Here is a 21811-nt window from a genome sequence, read left to right as displayed (position 1 = left end):
TGGATCTAGAGCCAAAGTAATTGAGAGTGGGTAAAACTTTATCTACATGACTCACACGTGCTACCATCTACTGTACATTTATATTTGTTGGCTTTGTTGGCAATATAGAAAACATTTATTCTTGTCCGCAGCACCAGCAGTGACTTTGCTGATGCCGCATACTTCTGAATCTGCTCCTTCTTTCTTTCTTTTTTTTTGACATACAGAAAGTGCAAACGTCCTATATGATTTGCTACTATTTCAGCCATGACCAGTGACCAAGGGCATTTGCTTTTATGAGTGGATGTTAGTTTCCATGTTTAAAGCTCATTAAAGTGCTGTAATTGTGCTACAGTGTCCATGAAGGTCTCTCTGATCCCTGATGGACCACCCACCATGCTGTCCCAAGAGGAGGAGGAGGAGGACGGGGGGTTGGTTTGGGGACACCATCGGTAGGTCAATATGGCACTGAAGTGTTCGTCTCAGCCTTTCAGGGGACAAAAACGCAGCACTACATTCACCCAGGACACCCAGCATTAATGACACACTGAAGGACTAAAAAGCAACCAATTCTGAGCTCAGTGTTTATGTACAATATTGTGACATGTAGTATATACAATATGCTTATTTAAATACAGTGTGCTTTAGGTGATAGCCCTTCGACATTATCACTTACTGATGTATCACATGTATCCAGTAGCTTTAATTTTGATATTAGTTACATTGCATTCTATAAATATGATATGTTGGCATGTTGCATGCTGTTGAATATATGTTAAATATTCTGCATAAGCCATCATGATTTAGGGTTTAATATTTTTGTTGATGTTTTGTGGTTGTTTTAAATCCAAATTCTCATAAGGAAGGTCCATGTAAGTTAGGAAAAAAATCTGTTAAAGTAAAATAAATACACCAGTTTAGTTTTGTGCTACAAATCCAGACAATGCACTAGCATTTAATTTGGTTTAATTATGCAATATCTCACACTATTACAATTGCAGGAGAAGCAGCGGCATCTGAGCATGTGTGCCCTCTACAGGTCAGTGGACAGGTCTCAGGTCTTAGTTGATAAACCATTAATTAAGTAATGAATAAGAATATCTCAATAAGCACTGACTTTTTGTAATAATAACAAGGGTATTATGTTAATATATTTACATGCAATTTAAATACTATTATTCCACAGCACTGCTCTCGAATCTGCTTGGTTAGAAGGCTTTTTCTAGAATTTTCTATAACAGCAGCTCTGACAGTAGTTAATATAGTTTAATATAGTGGCTAATATAGTTTCTATAGTAACAACTAATTCACAAAGACTTGTAAGATGGACACTTTGCATAATCTATGATTAATAATAAATAGAGTAGTACTTGTTATTTAACAAAGAAAAACATATGATCTTTGATATAGTTAAGCTTTTTCGTAAGGAGACATTTATTTAACACTTATGGAAGGAGTCTCTAGTGTCAGTGCTTTGAAAACTGTAAGTTTTCCGTCATAGGAAAGTCTTCAGAACAGGATTTTGTGCATTACAATTTCTCAGTAATATGCAAAAGCTGCTGCTTAGCTTCAAGAGAGAAAAAAGAGAGGCTGGTGTTTATACTGTAGATGTTATAATGTAAGTGATAATAGGAACTATCTTCTTTGATGGATGTTCTATAACATTATATGTTACTATAAACTGACAAAAAGTATGATGTCATTCTGTAATAAATAATAAATTGTTAGTGTTGACAAACTGCTGTGGTAAAAGAGGAATAAACCACATTGGGATGTGCTGGTATGGGAAAATTATATGCTGTTATAAGAAAATTGATTATAACTAGTTATAACTATAAAAGCACACCCCACAGTGTTTTATTCCTTAAATACAATTTAGTACTAAGACTAGATTACAGAATTGGGGGAAGTTAGCATTTAAGGTTCTGTATTAGTGCCTCAGATTTGTGCTTGGATTGAATTCATGTGCAAGTAACCTGAGATAAAAACATGAATAAATATTGGATTGTTTATTTTTCACTATCAGTCTTATTTCATGGAAAGTCTTCATCAGGACTGTGTGCTTTCTTTCAACTAACAGCACTTTTACATGAGTCCTACTTGACTTTTAACATTTGTGTTTGCTACATTAGTGGTAGAGTGTTTAATTGTGCTGTTTGGTCAGTGCAGAATGGCAGTTTGCTGAAAAGCCAGGTGTTAGCCTCAGGCAGGTCGTCTCGGATACCTTCTTCTAGTCTTCCTGAGCCAATCCCACCTCAGGGGCTTTTTCAAAGTCTGGACACTGTGTATTCTGGAACTGCCACTCATATTGTTTAGCTTGATGCCCTGACATTAATCTCCTTTTTCACAAACTTGTGGCTCCGGCACTCTGCGTAATGACAGTGCTACAGGAAGAACCTGCTGCAGGGAGTACAAAGTAGGGTCTGTGAAGCATAGAGGCACTTTGATAATCCATTTCTGAATACATTTCAGCTACACAAAATTTGTCTGTAATTAACTTAATTATTAATGACATAATATTGCTGAATACTGAAACCGGACGCTTGAAGATTGGACAAAGACCATGAAACATTTTTCCAGTCCAACAGTCCAGTTTTGGTGAGCCTGTGCCCACTGTAACCTCAGCTTCCTAGTCTTGGCTGACAGGAGTGGAAACCGATGTGATCTTCTGTTGTTGTAGCCCGTGTGCCTCAAGGTTCGACATGTTGTGCTTTCTGAGATGCTTTTCTGCTCACCAAAGTTGTAAGGAGTGGTTATGTGAGAAACTGTAACCTTCCTGTCAGTTTGATCGAGTCTGGCTTCTCCTCTGACCTCTCTCATCAACAAGGTGTTTCCGCACCACAGAACTGCTTATTGGATGTTTTTTTTATTTCTTGCACCCTTCTGTACAAACTCTAGAGACTATTTTTCATGAAAATCCCAGGAGATCAGCAGTTTCTGAAATACTCAAGCTACCCTGTCTGGCACTAACAGCCATGCCACAGTCGAAGTCACTGAGATCACATGTTTTCCCCATTTTGATGTTTGATGCAAATATTAACAGCTCTTGACCTGTATGCAAGCTGTTTCTCGATGGCCACCTAAATGAGATGACTCGTTCACTAGGACACACACCTAAATACAAAGGTTTAAGTAAGTGCTACACATACTTGTCACAAAGCTGCCAGTCAAGCACAGCTGACAGAAATAAAAGAAACAGCAATAATCACAATAATACATAATAAAAACAATAAGACTAAATTTAGCAATGACACAATAATCACTTGAACCAAAAGTGATATTTACACATGGTTCTCACACTTTTTTTACCCCACATTTTCACATGTAGTGCATGTGCTTTTTATTTTTCATGTGGTTTTTCCGCACAATCCATTCATTTTCATGTATTTTGTTTTTACATATGACTGATGAATTTACATTTATTTCATTTATTTACACTTTTTTTAAAAGACGTGATTCATTTATTTTCACATGATTTTTTCTGATTCATTTATTTTCATATGTGAGTTCATGGACATGAATAATTTATTTTTGCACGCAATTTTATACACATGAATTATTTATCATCATGTGATTATTTTGTATGTTGTCAATTTATTTCTGTATGTGAATTTTTTGATTTTCACTTAAAAAAAGATTTTTTAAAGATTTATTTTCACTTCCATTTTTTACACACTGTTAATTTATTTACTTTCACATGTTATTTTTTCATGATTTATTTTTCATAATTCAGGATTGTGATTTTTTGCATGTGATTCATTTATTTCCACATTAATTTATACATGTAACACATTTTATTTATCACATATTATTCAAGTGCTGTTACATGTGTTTACTTAAGTTTACATATGCAGTTTCAGGCAATGCATGTTGAAATTCACTTTCACATTAATTTTTTTCCACATGTAATCAGATATTACTGACATAATCACATGTGAAATGTATGTGATTTTTCCATAAGGATCCAAAAAAGCTCTGCTTTTTCAAGCTACTAGATTTAACCAATAAAAAAAAACATGGAAAGATCCTGTTGAAACATGTGCATGCTCAAATCCCTGGGATTTAAAACATCACAGGAGGAAATCTTGTAAAATCTCTCCTTGCCCAAACAGACAGGATAATGTGTGTGTGTGTGAGAAACAACCCCCAACATCTAGTAAGATTATGGCACAAAGCGCTGAAACCTGTTCAGCAGGTGTGTTCATGCAACACACCAAAAGTTTCATCACCTTTCTAAGAAGGCAAGTTGCTGCCAGATTGTTCTGCACTGCGTGGCTTTCCTTGTCCTGCTGCAACAAGTCAAGGCAAGCTGACCGGAGGCAAGGCTCAAACACATACAGGAAAAACGTGACAGATTAGCAGAACTGCACATGCAGGCGAAACTTTAACTTTCCTTTACTTAAGGCAAGGTGAATTTGAGGTCTTCTTGCCTCTTTTTTGTCCTTTTTGCATGGCTAGCCATGCACACGCTAGCTGTTGTGCAAGTTAATTATTGAATTGTATGACCATCTCTCAATAATGAAGTGCAAATAGCATGTGATGAAAATGAATAATTAGAAAACAGAAGCCACGAAATGCAATGCAACCTAAAAGTGTATGAGGGCAGATATTTCATCAAATTAAATTTCAGTCATGACTGAAGGTAAAGCTCTTGCTCTTTTGTAAAACTTTGAAGGCATCCTCAATTTATCCTTAAATATGTCATTATCTTTATCATTTTTAGGCACTATTTTTAGACAAAATACCACTCCTAACACATGCAGAACCTTGTAATTGTGATTCTGCATGTTGTTCGCCGCATTACAAATCAATATTTACATCCAAATTGGTCTTTATATTTTTTTCCACAGCCCATATAGTACTCACTGCATAGACACAACCCCCCCACTCTCTCACACACACACACACACACACACACACACACACTATGCTTAAAATCCTGTTTTACTTTATTGATGGAGACCAAATATACCCATAATAACAAAGTAAACATGAATATTTGGATGCTGTGAGGACAGGTTGAAATATATTTGCATTTGAACAATAAAACAAGATTTGCTTTTGTTACTGGGATTAGGTTTAGGTGCAGGTACAACAATATTAAACCTCTGTATTAAATGGTTCATTGGAAACCCTCCATAAAGACAGTTACAGGAGTGTGTGTGGGATGGGACGGTTCTGCGGTTGTGTAAACTGAAGAGGGAGGGAACGGGTGGTGTAACAGGATGGAACAGTGAGTTCACTGCTGGGTTTCACTCCCTGACCCTGTAGAGCAAGTGGAGTCAGTTCGCTCAGATTAATTCCACCTCAACGGTCATTTACTCACAAGTATATCCACTCCCACAAAACCTGTCCTGATTAAATCAGCACAAACCATTATATTGTTACATAAGAATTGCTGCACATCTTAGAATGTATTTTTCCATTATTAATGTTCAGGGCATTAATAAAAGTGTATTTAATTTATAGTTCTAAAATAGATCTATTTCTAAATATAAATAAGTACAAAAATAAGGTAAGATGGAATAATTGAAGGGCAAATCACATGTAAAATAATTCCTCTACATAAATCACAAATATGACTGAGTGTATAAATCAGAAAAAGGACAAATCTGAAAAAAAGTGTTGTAGTCTGTGGCGCAATACTGACTACCTGCTGCTTTCAAGTGAGTGTAAGAGTGATAAAGTGCTTGTCAGTAAAGACTAAAGGGACAGGCTGGAAAGAAGGGCATCCTGGGAGCTGAAGTCAGTAGCGTCTGTGTGGGCGGGTGCGGCTGTCAGCTGAGCCGCCACGGTACCTGCGCGGGGTGGCACATGAACGCTCGCTAGGCTGGGGAGACTGGTTCTGCAGGAGAGAGAGAGACAGAGAGGTTCAGAGAGAAAGTAGGAGTGAGAGAGATGGAAATAAGATGCAAAATGGAAGTTTCCATAACACCACAACAAGGAGGAAATACAATAACAAACCTCTTTCATTAACAGCAAACCTTTTTAAGAAGCAGCATGTTTTTCCGCTTGTTTAAAACCGAACCATTACATACACCATCCTCATTTTGCACATAATTGTCATGTAGTTAACTAGAGGTGTAGCACAACGACTATCTGTATCTGTTTAGTGCCCCACATATCTGTGTCTTTATCTGTATTTGGATTTCAACCCAAAATGGCCGTTAATTAAATCCCGGACGTAGTAATGCCAACAGTGTAAGCATGGTGTGTGAATTATGGCTCTGACAGTTCCTCCATGTCACCTACATCACTCCAGATCTATTTCTCAAAATATAAATGAACTAGTAGCATAATTTAAAGCACTGCGACCCTGAGCAGGCAGTTACTAAGGATGCCGCAGTGCTGCATGTACATGTTAACTAATGTGGTCTTTGTTGTCCTACAAGCTTCATATCCAACCGCTTGCCCACATGAAAGTAAAAACCTCCCATTTGCGCAACTTTTTTTGCTGTATCCTGCCGAACCCCAGTCCTAAAGTTCACTTCTAGACTTTCTGAAAACAACCCCACCTACAAAAAAAAAAAAGTTTACTAGTTTACTAATAAATGCCATAATTCTGTTAACAACCACTGAAAATTATACATAGATAATTACAGTGTTGATTATTTCTTATGAAGACTGATGACTCATTGTTGCATGATTAACTCATGTACTGTAAATAACTTGAGTGTTTCAAGTTGTTGTCATACCAACGATATTATATCTGACTTCACTGGTTCTTGATTGTAGACCTGCAACATTTGGGTGCTGGAACCAAACACCTTTTTCCGGCTGAGGACCAGCTCTTTTGCAGTGGAAAAGCGTGGAATGGTTTGAGATTAGGCACAAGCATGGCACCTTCACAGTTGAAAAGGTTTGTAATACTCACATATGCAGGGTCCAAGGCAACGATACCCTTCAGTGCTGTGTTTCCTGCGGCCGCATCTTGCACATCTGCTCATTACAAAAATAGTCTGTAAACTAAGAGCTACAACAGCCAAATATTTAAATCTAAAGGTACTGACAATTAACCAATTAAAATTATACCACACTTTTATTATATTTTACTGTAGATCTTCTTTTTAATCTGTAGTGCACTGAAAATCTTCAATAGGTGAGGCTGACAGCTACCGTACATGCACTGGAAAATATACAGTATATCACATCTGGGTAATGTATGTTTCACAGTGGTTCTGGAAAAAATACTATTTATATTTCAACTAATCATGCTGGAAATCTAGAAGTAATGTCAAAATGAGAGTAATTATGAGATTGCACTTGGGGATTCTACTTGGAGCTGTGTTTTCTGGAGCTCAGAAAACGAGTCAGTTCTATAAAAACAGACAGTGCTTTAACATCTTTAAAATAACATGCTAAACTTTGCTATTTAATAACAGAAAATATTTGTTAGACTCATGGATTAAAATCCTGACATTATACTCTGAACTGTTTTAACTTTGAAATCCATTTGTGTTTATAAAGTGATGTCAAACACTCTCAAGTCAGAGCTTGAGAGTTTGATGAAAATGTGCAGCTGGAAGCTCGTAATTATCATAATTCTAGTCTGACATGAACTATATCACAACAGGCATGTTTACCCTGAGGTTCAGGAACGTGTCTAGGAACTAAAGAAATACGGAACTCTGATAAACAAGAATTATGATGAGGTCTTCTTATGTGCTCCCACCACAGGAACTGGAACTGTAGGACTGCAGGAATTGTAAGCATTACGCAAAATAACAAGTGACTCCAACATCACAATAGTGATTTTAGTGCACAGCACAGATTCAGTTAACGCTTAATCCATAAACACATCAAGTAAGAGGGTTGGCTATTCTGTGAAACTTGCATTTGACCACTCAGCAGTGTTCAGTATTTCAGCAAACTTCCTAGCACCTACTCTGGAACAGGAACTATAATGGTTACTGGAACTAGGAAGTAAAATTGAACTAAAAAGATTCCTCTCATGGAAACATGCCTAATGTTACTGAAAAGGTTCCTAAGGTGGAAATGCTGTTATTATAATAATGCACCTTGTGTATAAACCTGTGTCTCGACTGTCAATATGATCATTATTGCCCTGTCAGTTGGGCTTTTCATGTTATAATCTGATAATTAGTTCAGCTATACTACTCTGAATACAACTGAGTAGAGCATGTATGGTGTATTTATAAAGCGATGCCTGTTCTGACAAGCTCTGAACTAGAATGATGAAGCTTACACTGCAGGCGGTGGTTGAGTCTATCGATTGATTGCAGGAGTTTCTGTTCCTCCAGGGAGAGAGCACTGAGGCCTCGCTGTGTCTGCAGGAACTCAGCAGCTCTTTGGAACTGAGACAAGTCTACAGCAACCTGTTCATGACTATCTATCACCTCAGGACCTAACAGACAAGACAGTGAGAAAGTTGAAGCTCTAATATTTGCAGTTTCAGTATTGTTGATTATCTGGATTGTATTCATGGTTTAAATGTAACAGAATCATGTGCAATACCTTCATCATGCACAATCTGGTCAGTTTTGCTTGCAGTTATTGGCACTGTAGCCTACAACCAAAATATATATGAAAGATTCACAAACAGTGTGACTTGTAGACATAACCATTGCGCTTTAGTTAAGACTAAACACAGACAGTAAAAATCAATTGTCACTTATAATCCAGTTCAACAGAGGTTCCTTGTCCTAAGGAACCCTGAACCAAACCCTACTTTGGTCTATCCTAGTATAAGAATTATGAGAGCCTATTATCACTGTTAAACAAGAATCTCTAATTATAGGATTACACATGGTAGAACACACCTGATATGTAACTAAAAAAACAGAGAATAGTTTTGGCCAATGACATGAGGATGAATGTGTGTGTTTATATATGTAACCATATTGATGTACCTGATAAAGGACAGGGGGTTTCCTGTCACCTAATGCTGCAGTTCTCTTTTTCACTATATTATTCTCCAGAGCAGGTCTTCTCAGTGGACTCCTGACTGTTTGCCACAACAGAAAAATGTAAATGCAAAGTAAAACAGTCCGTTTTCATCACATAATTAAGCAGAGACAATGTCCTGAAAAGATTCTTTCACCTCTAAGAAAAGCTCAAGGTCAGCAAGTTAAATTCAAACATCCCAAAAATAGCTTCCAACATTCCAGGACTAATATCACAAATGAGCAATTTATGATGTACTTCAGCTTGGGAATATAAAGCTTGTCACTGATATTCTAAATGCTAATCTTTGCACAATAAATCACTACAGACAGATTATTGGGCACTGTGAATCATAACAGCCTTTCTGGCTTTGGCAAAATTAATAACATCTCATGTTTGTGCATTTAGCTGCTTACCATTGGAAGATGACAGTAAAAAGCCATCCATTCTTGCAACTGCTTTGACACCGCTGAACAGGCTATCACCGTTGATGGTAACATGGGACAAATTGGCATTAGTTTGAGGCAAAGCAGACAACGGTCCATTGTGAGTCTGCAAGCTTCGAGAGTCATCTAAGTGGATTTTTTAAGAAAGACAGTGAGAGAAGGGAGGGAGAAGAAAAAGAAAGAGATTGGAAATAGTTCAAGGGAAAAGTCACAAAAAATTTGTCTCACTACAAGTTTTCATGCATAACTTATTATACTGTAATATAACAAAATAAAGGACCCAGAAGAAATAACAGTTCCATCATCATATGGATTCATTTCAGTATAGCAGTAATCCCATAAGTGGTGCAGTGTTTTACAAAGAGCCAAAGCAAACAGACACTACTGATACAACTCTACAAAAAAGAGCCCTTTGCAAAAACTCTAGAAAAATACCCCTAAAGAATCTCGAGCAAAGCTGCCGAACTTGCCAACACACAAAGAGAGCTCAGTTCTTTCAACAGACTCCTGTCTGACTATATGACAAGGTGCAATGAAAACTCATGGACACCCAGCAGTCTGGTAGCCTGTGAGTATTGTATTATGTTGCTGGAATGTGGCATATCTATAAAAGGATAAGATGCCCATTTTTTTTATATCAGCAAGTGAACATGTGCAACACTACTGTTTGATTCCTGATTCAGTGCTCCAACAATTCAGCTATACAGTTTTAGATTTACTAAACATTTCTGAATTAAATTAAACAAAAATTTGTTGCCTCTGCAATGACAATAAAGAAACTTATCTTGTTATAAAAAAGGGTCATAAAATTAGTTTTTAAGATGATGCAGGTATTACCATCTTTGCTGGCTAAGGCACTACGCACTCCATGCCACAGCAGTGAGATCTCCTCGTCAGTTGGTGTACGATCCAAGATACCTTTCTGAAAGCCATTACTGCCGCTGCCTACCTGGCCATCTGACTGGCAGAAGGTGTAGATGCCTTTAGACACAGTCTTGTACATGCAGGCATAGGAGGGTGGAACTGGGTCCAATATAGTGCCTTCATCTGTTTTGAGAATGTGGTGCAGAGGTACAGGCTGACCTTCTGGATAGTCCTTATAAAGAACCTGCTCCATTGCCAGATGTGCTTTACCTTGGGAACGCTCATCGCTGTTGCCTGTCTTGGTGATGTACATCACTGCCTGACCTGAGTTCCCCCTAGTTACCTCAGATCTTGGAGGAGGCCGAGGCACCAGGACCTTCCCTTGGGTTCTGACCACATGTTGCACCTGACTGGAAGATTGTGGCCTGATCATGGTACCCCTCCGGGCTTGGGAAGAAATGGCGCTTGAGCCAGTTCTGGCTGAATGCGCCCGCCGGGGAACCCAAAATCCAGTAGTGCAGGAAGCTGCTTTTTCCATTCTTGATTCCCCTGTGTGCTCCTGCTGCTTTCCTTTCTGAGGACCAACATCTGACCAGGCTTGTTTGGTTGAGCTGGGGTCAGCTGGGGCAGAGGAAGGCTTGTTGTTGTTTGGTACGCCTGAGGGTATGTTTATGTACCACGAACGGAACGATCCCTGTTGTTGGTCCACTAAAGGCTGTTGAGATGGTTGAGTTAGTCTGTTTTCAGTTTCTGCCTGCTTGCTTAATTCTTTTGTCACTATTTCTTTATTTTCTCCTCCATCGCTATTCACCTCGTCCAACCAGCGAAGTTTCTTCTGAATGCACTTGTTGCTCTCTGGGTCCCTGCCTTTAGACCGACTGAGCTCCAAACTGTCCCTAATAGCTATGGCCACGTGTTTGCTGAAAGTAAAATGGCCTGGGGTGTAACTGAATTTGGCACCTTCATCCCCCATACACTTGAACTTTTTCTTAAGGATTCCTTTCAGAAATCGGACATTGCTGCTTTTGAGGTCAATATGGTTGGTCAAAGTGTCTGCTAATGTTTTGTCTTGTTCTGCTGTCATTTTGGAAGACTTAGGCAAAATGGTCTTTGCCAGTCTGCTATCACTGTGTTCATTGACTAAGTTTGGACATTCTGCTCTCTTATATTTCTCAAAGCTTTCAAGTTGGGTTCTCCTCTCCAGAACTAGAACACCATCTTCATCTGGGTTCCTCTTAGTGGACTGGAAAGAGTTCTCTGTTTCTGCTGGCTGTAAGGCTGAGTTCTCCAAACCAGGAGAGACTTTGTTCAGATCAGAAGCACTGCTGTATATACATCTGCTGGTTTTCTGGGCAGCTTGGATCTCTGACAGACGCTTAGCGCATTTCGAGAGCTTACCAGATTCAGAGTTGGACTGTTGAGCCATGCTCGAATATACCAGAGGTATGGTATCTGGGGCTGTCTGCATTTTGCAGTGGGCTGCTACTGTGCTTTTATCCCTCGATATGTTCTCCTGAGTAGTTGTGCCATACTGGTTCTCTGTATGTCCTGAATTAGTTGCAAGCACCTGCTTTTGGCAGGGAAGAGTAGATTGGATGTTGGACATCTGGGACTGGCCTGTTATATTGCACTGCTCTGCTGCTTTTAAGAAATTATGGACACTCTGAACCTCATCTGCTGACTCATCTTCCACAGTTGAAGGTGATGAGGAATTGGAAGAACTAGACAGACCCTCCTGACTTATTACCTTCTCCAGGAAACTCTTTGGTGGACAGTGGTTAGATGATGAACTTGGGCAGTTTAGCTGCCTCTGCAGTGATGTTGGCTTTCTGGTATCGTGGACTTCTGGGTGATCCAGACTGTCAGGTTTACTGCTATGACCTTGCTGAGGAACCTCATTCTCCAGGCTGTCCAGGCTAGACAGGCTTTCTGCATGGCTAATTTGAGTGTCACTGTGCTCCTAAAATCAATACAGCAGGATATTAGCTTACTGAGTCTCATGGATGCGTATATCACCCATTTAACTGAGTATGTTTAAACTAACTACCATTGAAGTTTGTATCCCCTGTAGTTTTTGGTTGATAATATGAAAATGTACCTTTGTTTCACAATTGATCTATAAAACATTTATTCTTATAAGTTAAAAATTAAATGTGTGTGTATCCTACAACAACCATTAATCAAAATCATAGAGTTAGAAAAGAACTAAAACAAAGAAGTTAAAGGTTTACCATGACCCTCTCAGTCTCGAGACCTTATATGTATGAGACAGTGTAAGGCATCTGGCAGAATTATAACAGATATGTCAGGAAGAATGGGCAAAAGTTGGCCAATATGGGAGAGTTATAAGAAATGCTGCAGGAATATTAGAGAATATTTATACGGGCTATTAGAGAATAGCGGGCTTTTAGAGAATACGGGCTATTAGAGAATATTTATATTACATTTAGGAAAGGTGTTGCAAACTTTTAAACTGACATAATTTTCATAGTTTTATTGTTAATATCTTAACATTCACTATTTGACCAAATGTAATTTTGATAACAAGTAAACACCTTATACAGTAAATGTCTTGGGATAAGTTAAATATCTTTGTATTCCTGACCCTAAGCGTATGTAATCAATTGTGCTTAACTGTATTTTCGAACATTCAATGCTGCTGAATGACAAAATATAATATAATAAAATCATATTGTGGTAAAAACTATCATTTCACAAGGCAGAAAGGAAAACACATTTATGTTTTCTCTATGTGAGATTCTAAATTAAAATGTAACACTGGAACCAGGACTGGAAGCTGATTATTTTTACATTTATTAACTCTGTGCCTAATATTATGAATCCAGAAATGTGCTTAAGTGAGATAAAAACAAAGAGCTTTTGGTGTAACTAGTAATTATATACAAAATGATAAAATAAGCAGGTAAGTCAGAGTTTATGAAATTTTCTGGGAATCCCAGGAGTTGGTTTTTAAGGGCATAATATTTACAGACAGCTGATAATAAATACCACATTTTGGATTAGGTCAGACTTTAAAACATACAACACCAATTTCTCAAAATGTCTTAGTTGAAGGAAAACAAAAACCCTCCTTACATCCAAACATGATTATTGCTGTTTGGTCCTGGTTTGAATTATGGGATTATGTGCTGGCTTCTACCCAACACAGGTAACATTCCACTGTGTGTGTGTGTGTGTGTGTGTGTGTGAGCGTGTGTGTGTGTGAGAGTGTGTGTGTGTGTTTTGGAAGGTTGTTCATGGGGCCCTTGTGCTTGTTCAGACGATGTTCCAGCGCGCTGTTGCAGGTGGAGCTCAAGGCTAGAATGGAAGTGTCATTTCTTTTTAACCAGTTCTTAAGACAAATCCACACCCCTTAGCACACACCCACAGGTTTTTCCCTTCAGACACCCACACAGCTCTCCTCAACACACCCCCAACATCAGTATTTCATATAACTGATATTTTTCTATTTGCTCAGGCTTTACTGTAACAGATTAGTAACACTTGATGTCAAAACATAATGCTAAAACACAGTACTGTCCGAAAGTATTGGAACAGCAAAGTCAATTCTTTTGTTTTTACTATACTAAAGACATTTGAGTTTGAGATCAAAAGACAAATATGAGACAATAGATCAGAATTTCAGCTTTATTTTCCTGATATTTACATCTAGATGTGTTAAACAACTTAGAACATGGCACCTTTTATTTCAACCCACCCATTTTTCAAGTGATCAAGATATATTGGAACATGTGACTGACAGGTGTTTTTTGTTGGCCAGGTATGCCCTGCTAGATTGATTGTTTAAACAGTTAATAGCTCTGAATGTCTACTCTTATTCTGAGCCCTGGGTTTCACCTGTGAAGACTGCATTTGTTGTTAATAAAGATAAACCAACATGAAGACCAGAGAGCTGTCTACGGGAGAAAAGCAGGCTATTCTGAAGCTGAGAAAAGAGGGAAAATCTATCAGAGCCATTACACAAGCATTGGGCTTAGGCAATACAGCAATTTGGAATGTATTGAAAAGAAAGTATCACTGATATACTAACAACCAGACATGGAACAGGTCGGCCAAGGAAAACAACAGCAGGTGATGACAGAAACACTGTGAGAGCTGTGAAGAAAAACCCAAACACAATAGTCAGTGACATCACAAACAACCTCCACAGGGCAGGACTGAAGGTATCACAATCCACCATTCAAAGAAGACTTTGAGGGCAGAAATACAGAGGCCATACACCACAAGATGCAAACCATCAGCAGTAAGAATCAGAAGGCCAGATTGGAATTCACAAAGAACTACAATGATGAGCCACAAAAGTTCTGGAAACGAAGATGAACCTCTACCAAAGTGATGGAAACGCCAAAGTGTGGAGAAAGAAACGATCGGCTCATGATCCAAAAACATACAATTCACTGGTCAAGCACAGTGGTGGAAGTGTCATGGCTTGAGCTTGCATGACTGCTTCTGGAATGAGCTCACTAATCTTTGTTGATGATGTAACTCATGATGGTAGCAGCAGAATGAATTCAGAAGTCTACAGAAACATTCTGTCTGCTAATTTACAGAGAAATGCATCCGATCTAATGGGAGGAATTTTATCATGCTGCAAGACAATGACTCAACACACTGCCAAGACAACAAAGGACTTCATCAGGTGAAAAAAGTGGAAAGTTTTAGACTAGCCAATCACCAGACCTTAGTCAATCACCAAACCTTAACCCATTTGAGCATGCATTTCACCTTCACAAAAGAGACTGAAGGGGGAACCCCCCCAAAACAAACAACAACTGAAAGAAGCGGTGGCACAAGCCTGGAAAAGCATCACAAAAGACGAACGCAACAGTATGGTGATGTTAGAAGTTGCCGGTTTGATGCAGTTATTGCAAGCAAGGGATATGCAATCAAATATTAAGTGTTAATTACTTTAATTTAATTTAAGACTCTCTGTTCCTATACTTTTGCTCATCAAAAATTGGTTGGTCTGGTCTGCCACCAAAGGTGCCAAGTTGTTTAACACATCTAGATGTAAATATCAGGAAAAGAATGCTGAAATTCTGTTCTAACATCTCGTATTCATTTTTTGATCTCAAACCAAAATGTCTTCAGTGTATAGCAAAAACAAAAGCATTGGCCTTGCCATTCTAATACTGTCGGAGGGGACTTTCTATTCGAAAACCCCAGAAAATCCAACCTCCTGTTAAGATTGTTACAGATATACCTGTATCTGAAGTTGTTCTTGATCCTTTGGTAGATACTCCTGCAGCTGGTTGATGAAGAGGAGCTGGCTGGTTTTAAAGTCACCCAGGCTTCTTTCCTGCATGAGCTTGGCATAAGCCTGAGCTGCAGAAACTGCATGCAGGCTGCGAGGACCGCTGGAGCCCCCTGGGGCTTTAGGGGAGGGAGTGCAGCTCCTACACAAAAATAGCAGCAATCGATGAACCAGTGTTGAATACCTGGTTCTATTATACCAGTGGTATTATAGAGCTCCAAAAAACTTCATTCAGTATTTGAACATGAAACAGCAGAAGTATGAACAAGAGAACAGTAGACTAACTAAAAGTGTGACAAGACATGCTTTGAAGTTTTAATAGTTGGGAAAAAGGTATTCTTGTAGTAATAATTTTACCCAGGGAAGAACAAGGTATAAAAGATATACTCTTGAGGGGGACAAGCCAAGGGACAAGCAGTTGTAACCTGCTGCCTACCTGCTGATGGAGGAGGTGCCGGATAAGAATGAAGAGTGATGAGTGTAGGAGGTTTGGGCCCCCTGAATATGACTGAGTGCTTCCTCCAAGTTAGGTGCTCTTGTACTAGAGGCTAGAGCACAACAATAATAATAATAATAATAATAATAATAATAATAATAATAATAATAATAATCATCATCATCATCATCATCATGAGAAACATCACGATCATGTCATTATTACAGAAGCACACTCATTACAGCATTTCAAAAAGAATGTCCATGTCCATGTGGGTAGAAAAGTATAGATAAAGTGTCAAAATCCTACTCAATTAAAATTGGAAGTATCCAGCCAAAACTGTACCCAACTTTTAAACTTATTCAACTTATTCAAGTATGAAAAAGTAAAACGTAAATGTTTATGCCTGAAACCATCACGCGTTCTCTGCAAGTTTGGCGGTCATATGCATGAATAATGCTACGTAGTTTGATAATGAATTAATCATCAAAAAAAAAAAATTTTACCATTAGTTAGAATTTGACTTGCTGCCAAGCCAATTTATGGTTGCTACCTGGAATGAATGCTAGTTTAACCTGGCATTAGCAAAGAAAACAGGCTAGCTGAATATAGTCAGTTAAAGTTAGCAAATTAACAAAACCTTTCTCAATGTGCTTTTTTCAAATTAGATGGAGTTCATGCCTTCTAGGGAAGCAAAGTAGTATTTTGAAACATTTTACTGAGGTAGGGCCAGGGGTCCTCATCCTCAAGGTCGACACTGCAGTCTGTCTGATCCGGTTTATCCACCTTCAGACATGTAGCATGAGAAGGTCACCACAGATGGATGGATTGACATGATTCGTTATAGTTTTTCCTACATTATTGAACCTGAATGGATACTAAACTGAAATGATTGGATGATAAATTGAGCCCATTTGATTGATACATAACGTATAGTCATTGGCTGGATGACAGAAGAAGAGGCCTTCAAGATTTGTAATGAGTAATTTGAAGGTCTAAATAAAAATGTAATTAAGTAAGAGTACAAGTATTCGATTTCAGTATAATACTCAAGTAAAGTATAAATACACATAATAATAGTACTACTACAATACCTAAGTATAATAATGAAATACAATATTTTTTCCACTCCTGATCTCTAGGGCAATTCAGTGTGACACTTCAACCTATTACATAGTAAAGTTATAACATACAGTTTATGTACATTACTCACAGTACACAGTACATATATAATATTTATATAATATAATATAATATAATATAATATATAATATATAATATTCAATAATTTTTAAAAAACATTTTTAACCATAAATCTTCGTAAACTGTGAAATATCATATGCTGCCCATTCAAAGTCTGGGGATACCTAGTTTTTTAAAATGAAGGAGCAATTTCTTTATCAGTTTGCAATAACTTATTAAAAGTTACAGTATTAATATACTTTACATCAAACAGATTTATTTTCAGAAACACAATATCATATGTGTAAATATTTGTGACAGAAGTGCATTTAAATTCACACTTATAAGCTAATCAGTAAACAGTATACTCTGATGTCTTAAATCAGAGAAAGACTGTTATTGGATTTATTTTCATCCTTTCTGAGAGCCCAGATAGTCCAGTGGGTTTGAGGTGTGTGTGGTGTTGGTAATAGAATAATATACCTCTATTTTCCAAGATGTTAAAAATGAAAAGTGCATAAGTATTTTTTATTTTCCATTGAACAGTTGACACTTGAATGGAATTGCCCATATCCATCCCCTTAATGAACTGGAATGGGTAACAGATCAGACACAGATTTGGTTTCATGTGGACAGAGGGGACAGTGAAGGCTACAGAAAGCTGACCTGGTCTTCTCCTCTGTGACGGAGGGAGGTGAGCTCTCTGAAAACGCTCTGTAGCTTCCTGCAGTCTCTGCTTACGCTGCTGGAGGATGTTCTCCCTCAGCCTCTGCTCCTGAATGTCCCGCCGCCTCCTCCTGTCCTCCAGCGCCCTGAGAGGTGTGGGTGTGTAAGAGACAGACATTTAAATACCTAATGAAAGAGCATACAGAGTAAACTTATTTCCACTGACAGCAATATCATCCTACTTCTCTAGCTGTCTCCATGCAGCCAAGAGAAACTAGAAACCTTGCTCTACTTTTTTAAATGGAATGTTATACAGTGGCATCGTTGAATTCTCGAATCTGATTGGTTAGAAGGTGTGCATTATTTTCGTATAACAGGCTGTAACATGAATGATAGCTGTATATTAATTCACTCGTTCTAATATGGCGTTGTGTCTATAGTAACAACTCATACACACAGTCTTGTACAGCAAACACACCACATTGGAACATTTTATTACTGTATTATTTTATTATGCATTATTTTCGTATAACTGCACAGTCTGTCGTTCGTTACTACTTACATAATAGCTCATTGACAGGGACTTGTATGGCAGAGGCTCCATAATCTAAACTAAATAATAAATGGAATAGACAATACGCTGTTGTTTAACAAAGATAAAAATATAATTGTTGATATGGTGAAGTTTTCTGTAAGAAGATATTTAACATCATTATGGAAAGAGTCTCGGGTGCCAGTGCTTTGTTACAGTTAGAGTCTTCAGGATAGAAGACTTTGCACTTTCTGGATTCTCTGAATCTAGAAAGAATCTGTGTAGCTCTACATCCCAAGCTGTGTGTGTGTGTGTGTGTGTGTGTGTGTGTTGGTAAAGGAATGACTGATTATAGCTGCCATAATGTAAGTGATAACAGGACCTAACTCCTTTCGCAGACATTCCACAACATAAAATTCAACTATATAATTATTATTATTATTAATATATTGGTTATTATTATATTATATTATATTATTAGTTATAATATATTAATTATTAAGAAACTGTAATCATTGACAAATTGCTGTTGGAAAAATGGAAAATAATCAACTTCAGGTGGTAACTGTAACTCCAGCTCACATTGCGCCCCATCACGCCACCCTGTTGTTGATTATTTTCACACACACTCACACACACACACACACACACACACACACTGTCTTAATCTTAAGTAATTGTTGTCTCTGACTTATTGGATAGTCCAATTACTGATGTCTAATCTAAGTGACTTTACTGTTGCTGATTACAGGATCTATTTCAGGAGAGTAAATCCTAGTCGAAAAATAAAGTGTTGAATAACGGTGTCTGTGACATGAACGTGTGCTTCTCTTACAGGCGCAGACCCCGGGTCAGAAACCTAAGCTGATACTAAGGAAACTGTGAGACCTACCAGCAGGTTTCCAACAGCATAACAGACTACTGTCTGATTATACTTACAGCTTCCACTGCTCTGTTTGCTTTGTAAACTAAAGCACTGCTTTATTATCGGTTCACAAACATCTGTAATTAATTAAATTATAAATATACAAGTCTGGGAATTTCTTATAATAGTTGGGTATTTCTTATAATAACATACACTCGGTTGTTTTGAATAAGAATTTTACCATATATAACAATAGTAACATGTTAATAATACATATAGTGCTTTTCCAAAACCCAGCAATGCTTTACGAAGATTTTAATAAATACAGGCAGCTCCAAAAAATCCATTACAGGACAGATATTCGCAAAACGTTGCCAGGCAACATAATGAGGAGTGTGATTGTGTCAGATAGGTGAGTATAAGATGTGTTTTGACAGGATGGGAATTTTTTAAAAATAAAATGTGCCTGTAAAGAAACATTACTTTTGCTTAAATAAGAGAAATACTGTCTCTAATGTTTTTTTTACATTGTTCCATGAATGTTGCTCTTTAACTGAAAAGGTGAGTGTTAACATGGGCTGCAGTAAACCACCTGAGAGATACAAAATCTCACTTTCTACGCTGGTTTGTTTCCAGGGAGTACTGACGGGCTCGAGCTCGACAAGCCTTTTGTTCCTGGACCAGAAGCTGCCTGTCATCATCAGCCTCTCCATCCAGACCTGCTCTAACATTTCTGATGGAGTGGTGAGTTAAAAGAGCGTACAGTCAGTTGATTTATAGTTGAATATACACACACAGCCTAAAAATGATTTGTGTTCCCCAGGTAAACATAAACCCAGGGACAGACTGGGTTTATGCTTTCATTTTGAGCCCTGTATTAAAATAATTAGCGGCAGATTTATATGATTTATAAATCAGTAGGTGAAAAGATTAAGCAAATGATTGCAGTATTAAAAAATGAGCAGGATAGATTTGCATTCTTTCAATTTCTTTGCATTTGTTTAAAAATGTCATATAGTACTTTGTTGTTTATGGTTATATTTTATTAATGTGGCATTATATATTGGATCTAACACAGCCCTATGCTGTAATACTACTTGATGCACTTTCATTTGTCACTGTGGATAAATTCCCAGGCTGCTTTTTGTTCCCAGTCCACCTGTACATAAATGACTACACCCATTTCTACAGTCACTTTGTATTGTTTAAAATGTAAAGCAATACGTGGTACGTAATCAAGTAAAGTGCACTTATTAAGAAATATGATGTATGTTACATTGCTTAATTATTAAGAAGGACAAATTTCATAGTATTCATCATTCATTTATTCATCTACAGTAAGTTCTTTATCCTGGCAAGGGTCACGGTGGACCCGGACCATATCCTGGGAACATTGGGAGCAAGCCGGGAATATGGGATGCCAGTTCATCGCAGGGAAGTAGGATGAAACTGGAAAACTGGGAGGAAACCCACATGGACATGGGGAGAAAGTGTGAAAGTAACCCGAGCTCAGGATCGAACCTTGAGCTGTACCACTATACCTCCTAATTTAATAAGCAATAAGCAATCACCAGAAAATGAATTCACCAAGGTTAAAAACCTGGGCTCTTAGGATCCTCCATACCACTGCCATTAAGTCTATTACAAGCTGTAATGAAATGTTACAAAACATTTGATCATATCAGAGCACACAAGGGGAAAAGGATACGAATAAGAAAGAGTGTCCTTCTGCACTTGCATCCTGAAGAAGAGCTTTTTCAGAGCTTCTTCAGATTTCTGGCTTCAGCATGCCAGGAAAAAGCGGCATGATGATGATGATGATGCTGATGGTGCTGCTGCTGCTGATGATGATGATGAAGGATCATTCTGTTAAAGTGCCACTGTTTAAAGCCAGCAGGCTTGAGGTGCTAACGTTACCTAGCTGCCTAGACAACGTAATGTCAGCACTCTGACTTTCTAAATACCCCAGTTTCCTTTTTTTTAAGAATGAATCTACCTATTTCGCAAAAATAAGACCTTCTCCCAATTCGGACATATTAAATACGGATTATTATTTAGCCAAACGCTTTAAATCATCGCTTAAAAATACTTATAAACGCGCACAACTAATAGTTTCTGCATGGTTGACAACCACAGACGCGCTTCCTTGACAACGAAAACAATGGTTACATTCTAAACAGAGTTCTATTAGACTATCTAGTGCACTAGGTAGGGTGCAGGGGTTGTTGTGGAGTGCGTTATGGAGTGTGTTATGGAGTGTGTTATGGAGTGCGGCTCTGTAGGGATCAGACAGTGATTTGGAATGTAGCAGGCCAGACTTCGCCTTGGCAGTGAACAAGAGCTCGGCTCTGTAATGGCTCCAATATATACAGAAAAATAAGCAAATAATCACCTTCGGTCTTTAAATCAGTTATTACCAAATGCAATACTACTAAATATATAAATTCAGAATTACATTAATCAAATAAATTAACTGTAAAAAAAAAAAAAGTCTTAACTTTTCATAAGCTATGTTAATGTCAGCTGATCATAAAGGTGCATATGGAGGTTGTGCTGTATGAATTTTATCTACATAGTAATAATAATAATAATAATAATAATAGTAAATGGATAATATTAACAAAATGGTAGATAAATAAAAGTAAAAATAGTAGGTATAAAA

At 37.8% G+C, this 21811-nt stretch overlaps 1 protein-coding gene across 5 annotated transcripts; it reads right to left on the bottom strand.

Annotated features, from left to right (window-relative positions):
* Positions 1-3846: 3846 nt before the first annotated feature.
* cep126 (centrosomal protein 126) lies at positions 3847-21295 on the bottom strand. Of its 5 annotated transcripts, XM_034305019.2 has the most exons (13): positions 20858-21295; positions 19763-19882; positions 17753-17898; positions 15905-16016; positions 15418-15610; positions 10167-12153; positions 9300-9455; positions 8850-8944; positions 8455-8506; positions 8186-8344; positions 6854-6918; positions 6675-6769; positions 3847-5824 (listed from the first exon to the last, which is right to left on the bottom strand). In XM_034305019.2, the coding sequence occupies exons 1-12, from the start codon at positions 20887-20889 to the stop codon at positions 6695-6697; spliced, it is 3192 nt and encodes a 1063-aa protein (XP_034160910.2). In that variant the 5' UTR covers positions 20890-21295; the 3' UTR covers positions 3847-5824; positions 6675-6694. The 5 variants fall into 5 exon arrangements, with proteins under 5 accessions (XP_034160910.2, XP_053090618.1, XP_053090619.1 ...); XM_053234643.1 differs by having other exon boundaries at positions 6675-6918; XM_053234644.1 differs by having other exon boundaries at positions 3847-6769.
* Positions 21296-21811: the final 516 nt, after the last annotated feature.

Source organism: Pangasianodon hypophthalmus, chromosome 6 (genome assembly GCF_027358585.1).
Source record: "Pangasianodon hypophthalmus isolate fPanHyp1 chromosome 6, fPanHyp1.pri, whole genome shotgun sequence".
NCBI lineage: Eukaryota > Metazoa > Chordata > Actinopteri > Siluriformes > Pangasiidae > Pangasianodon > Pangasianodon hypophthalmus.
This window is presented reverse-complemented; position numbering and strand designations above follow the sequence as displayed.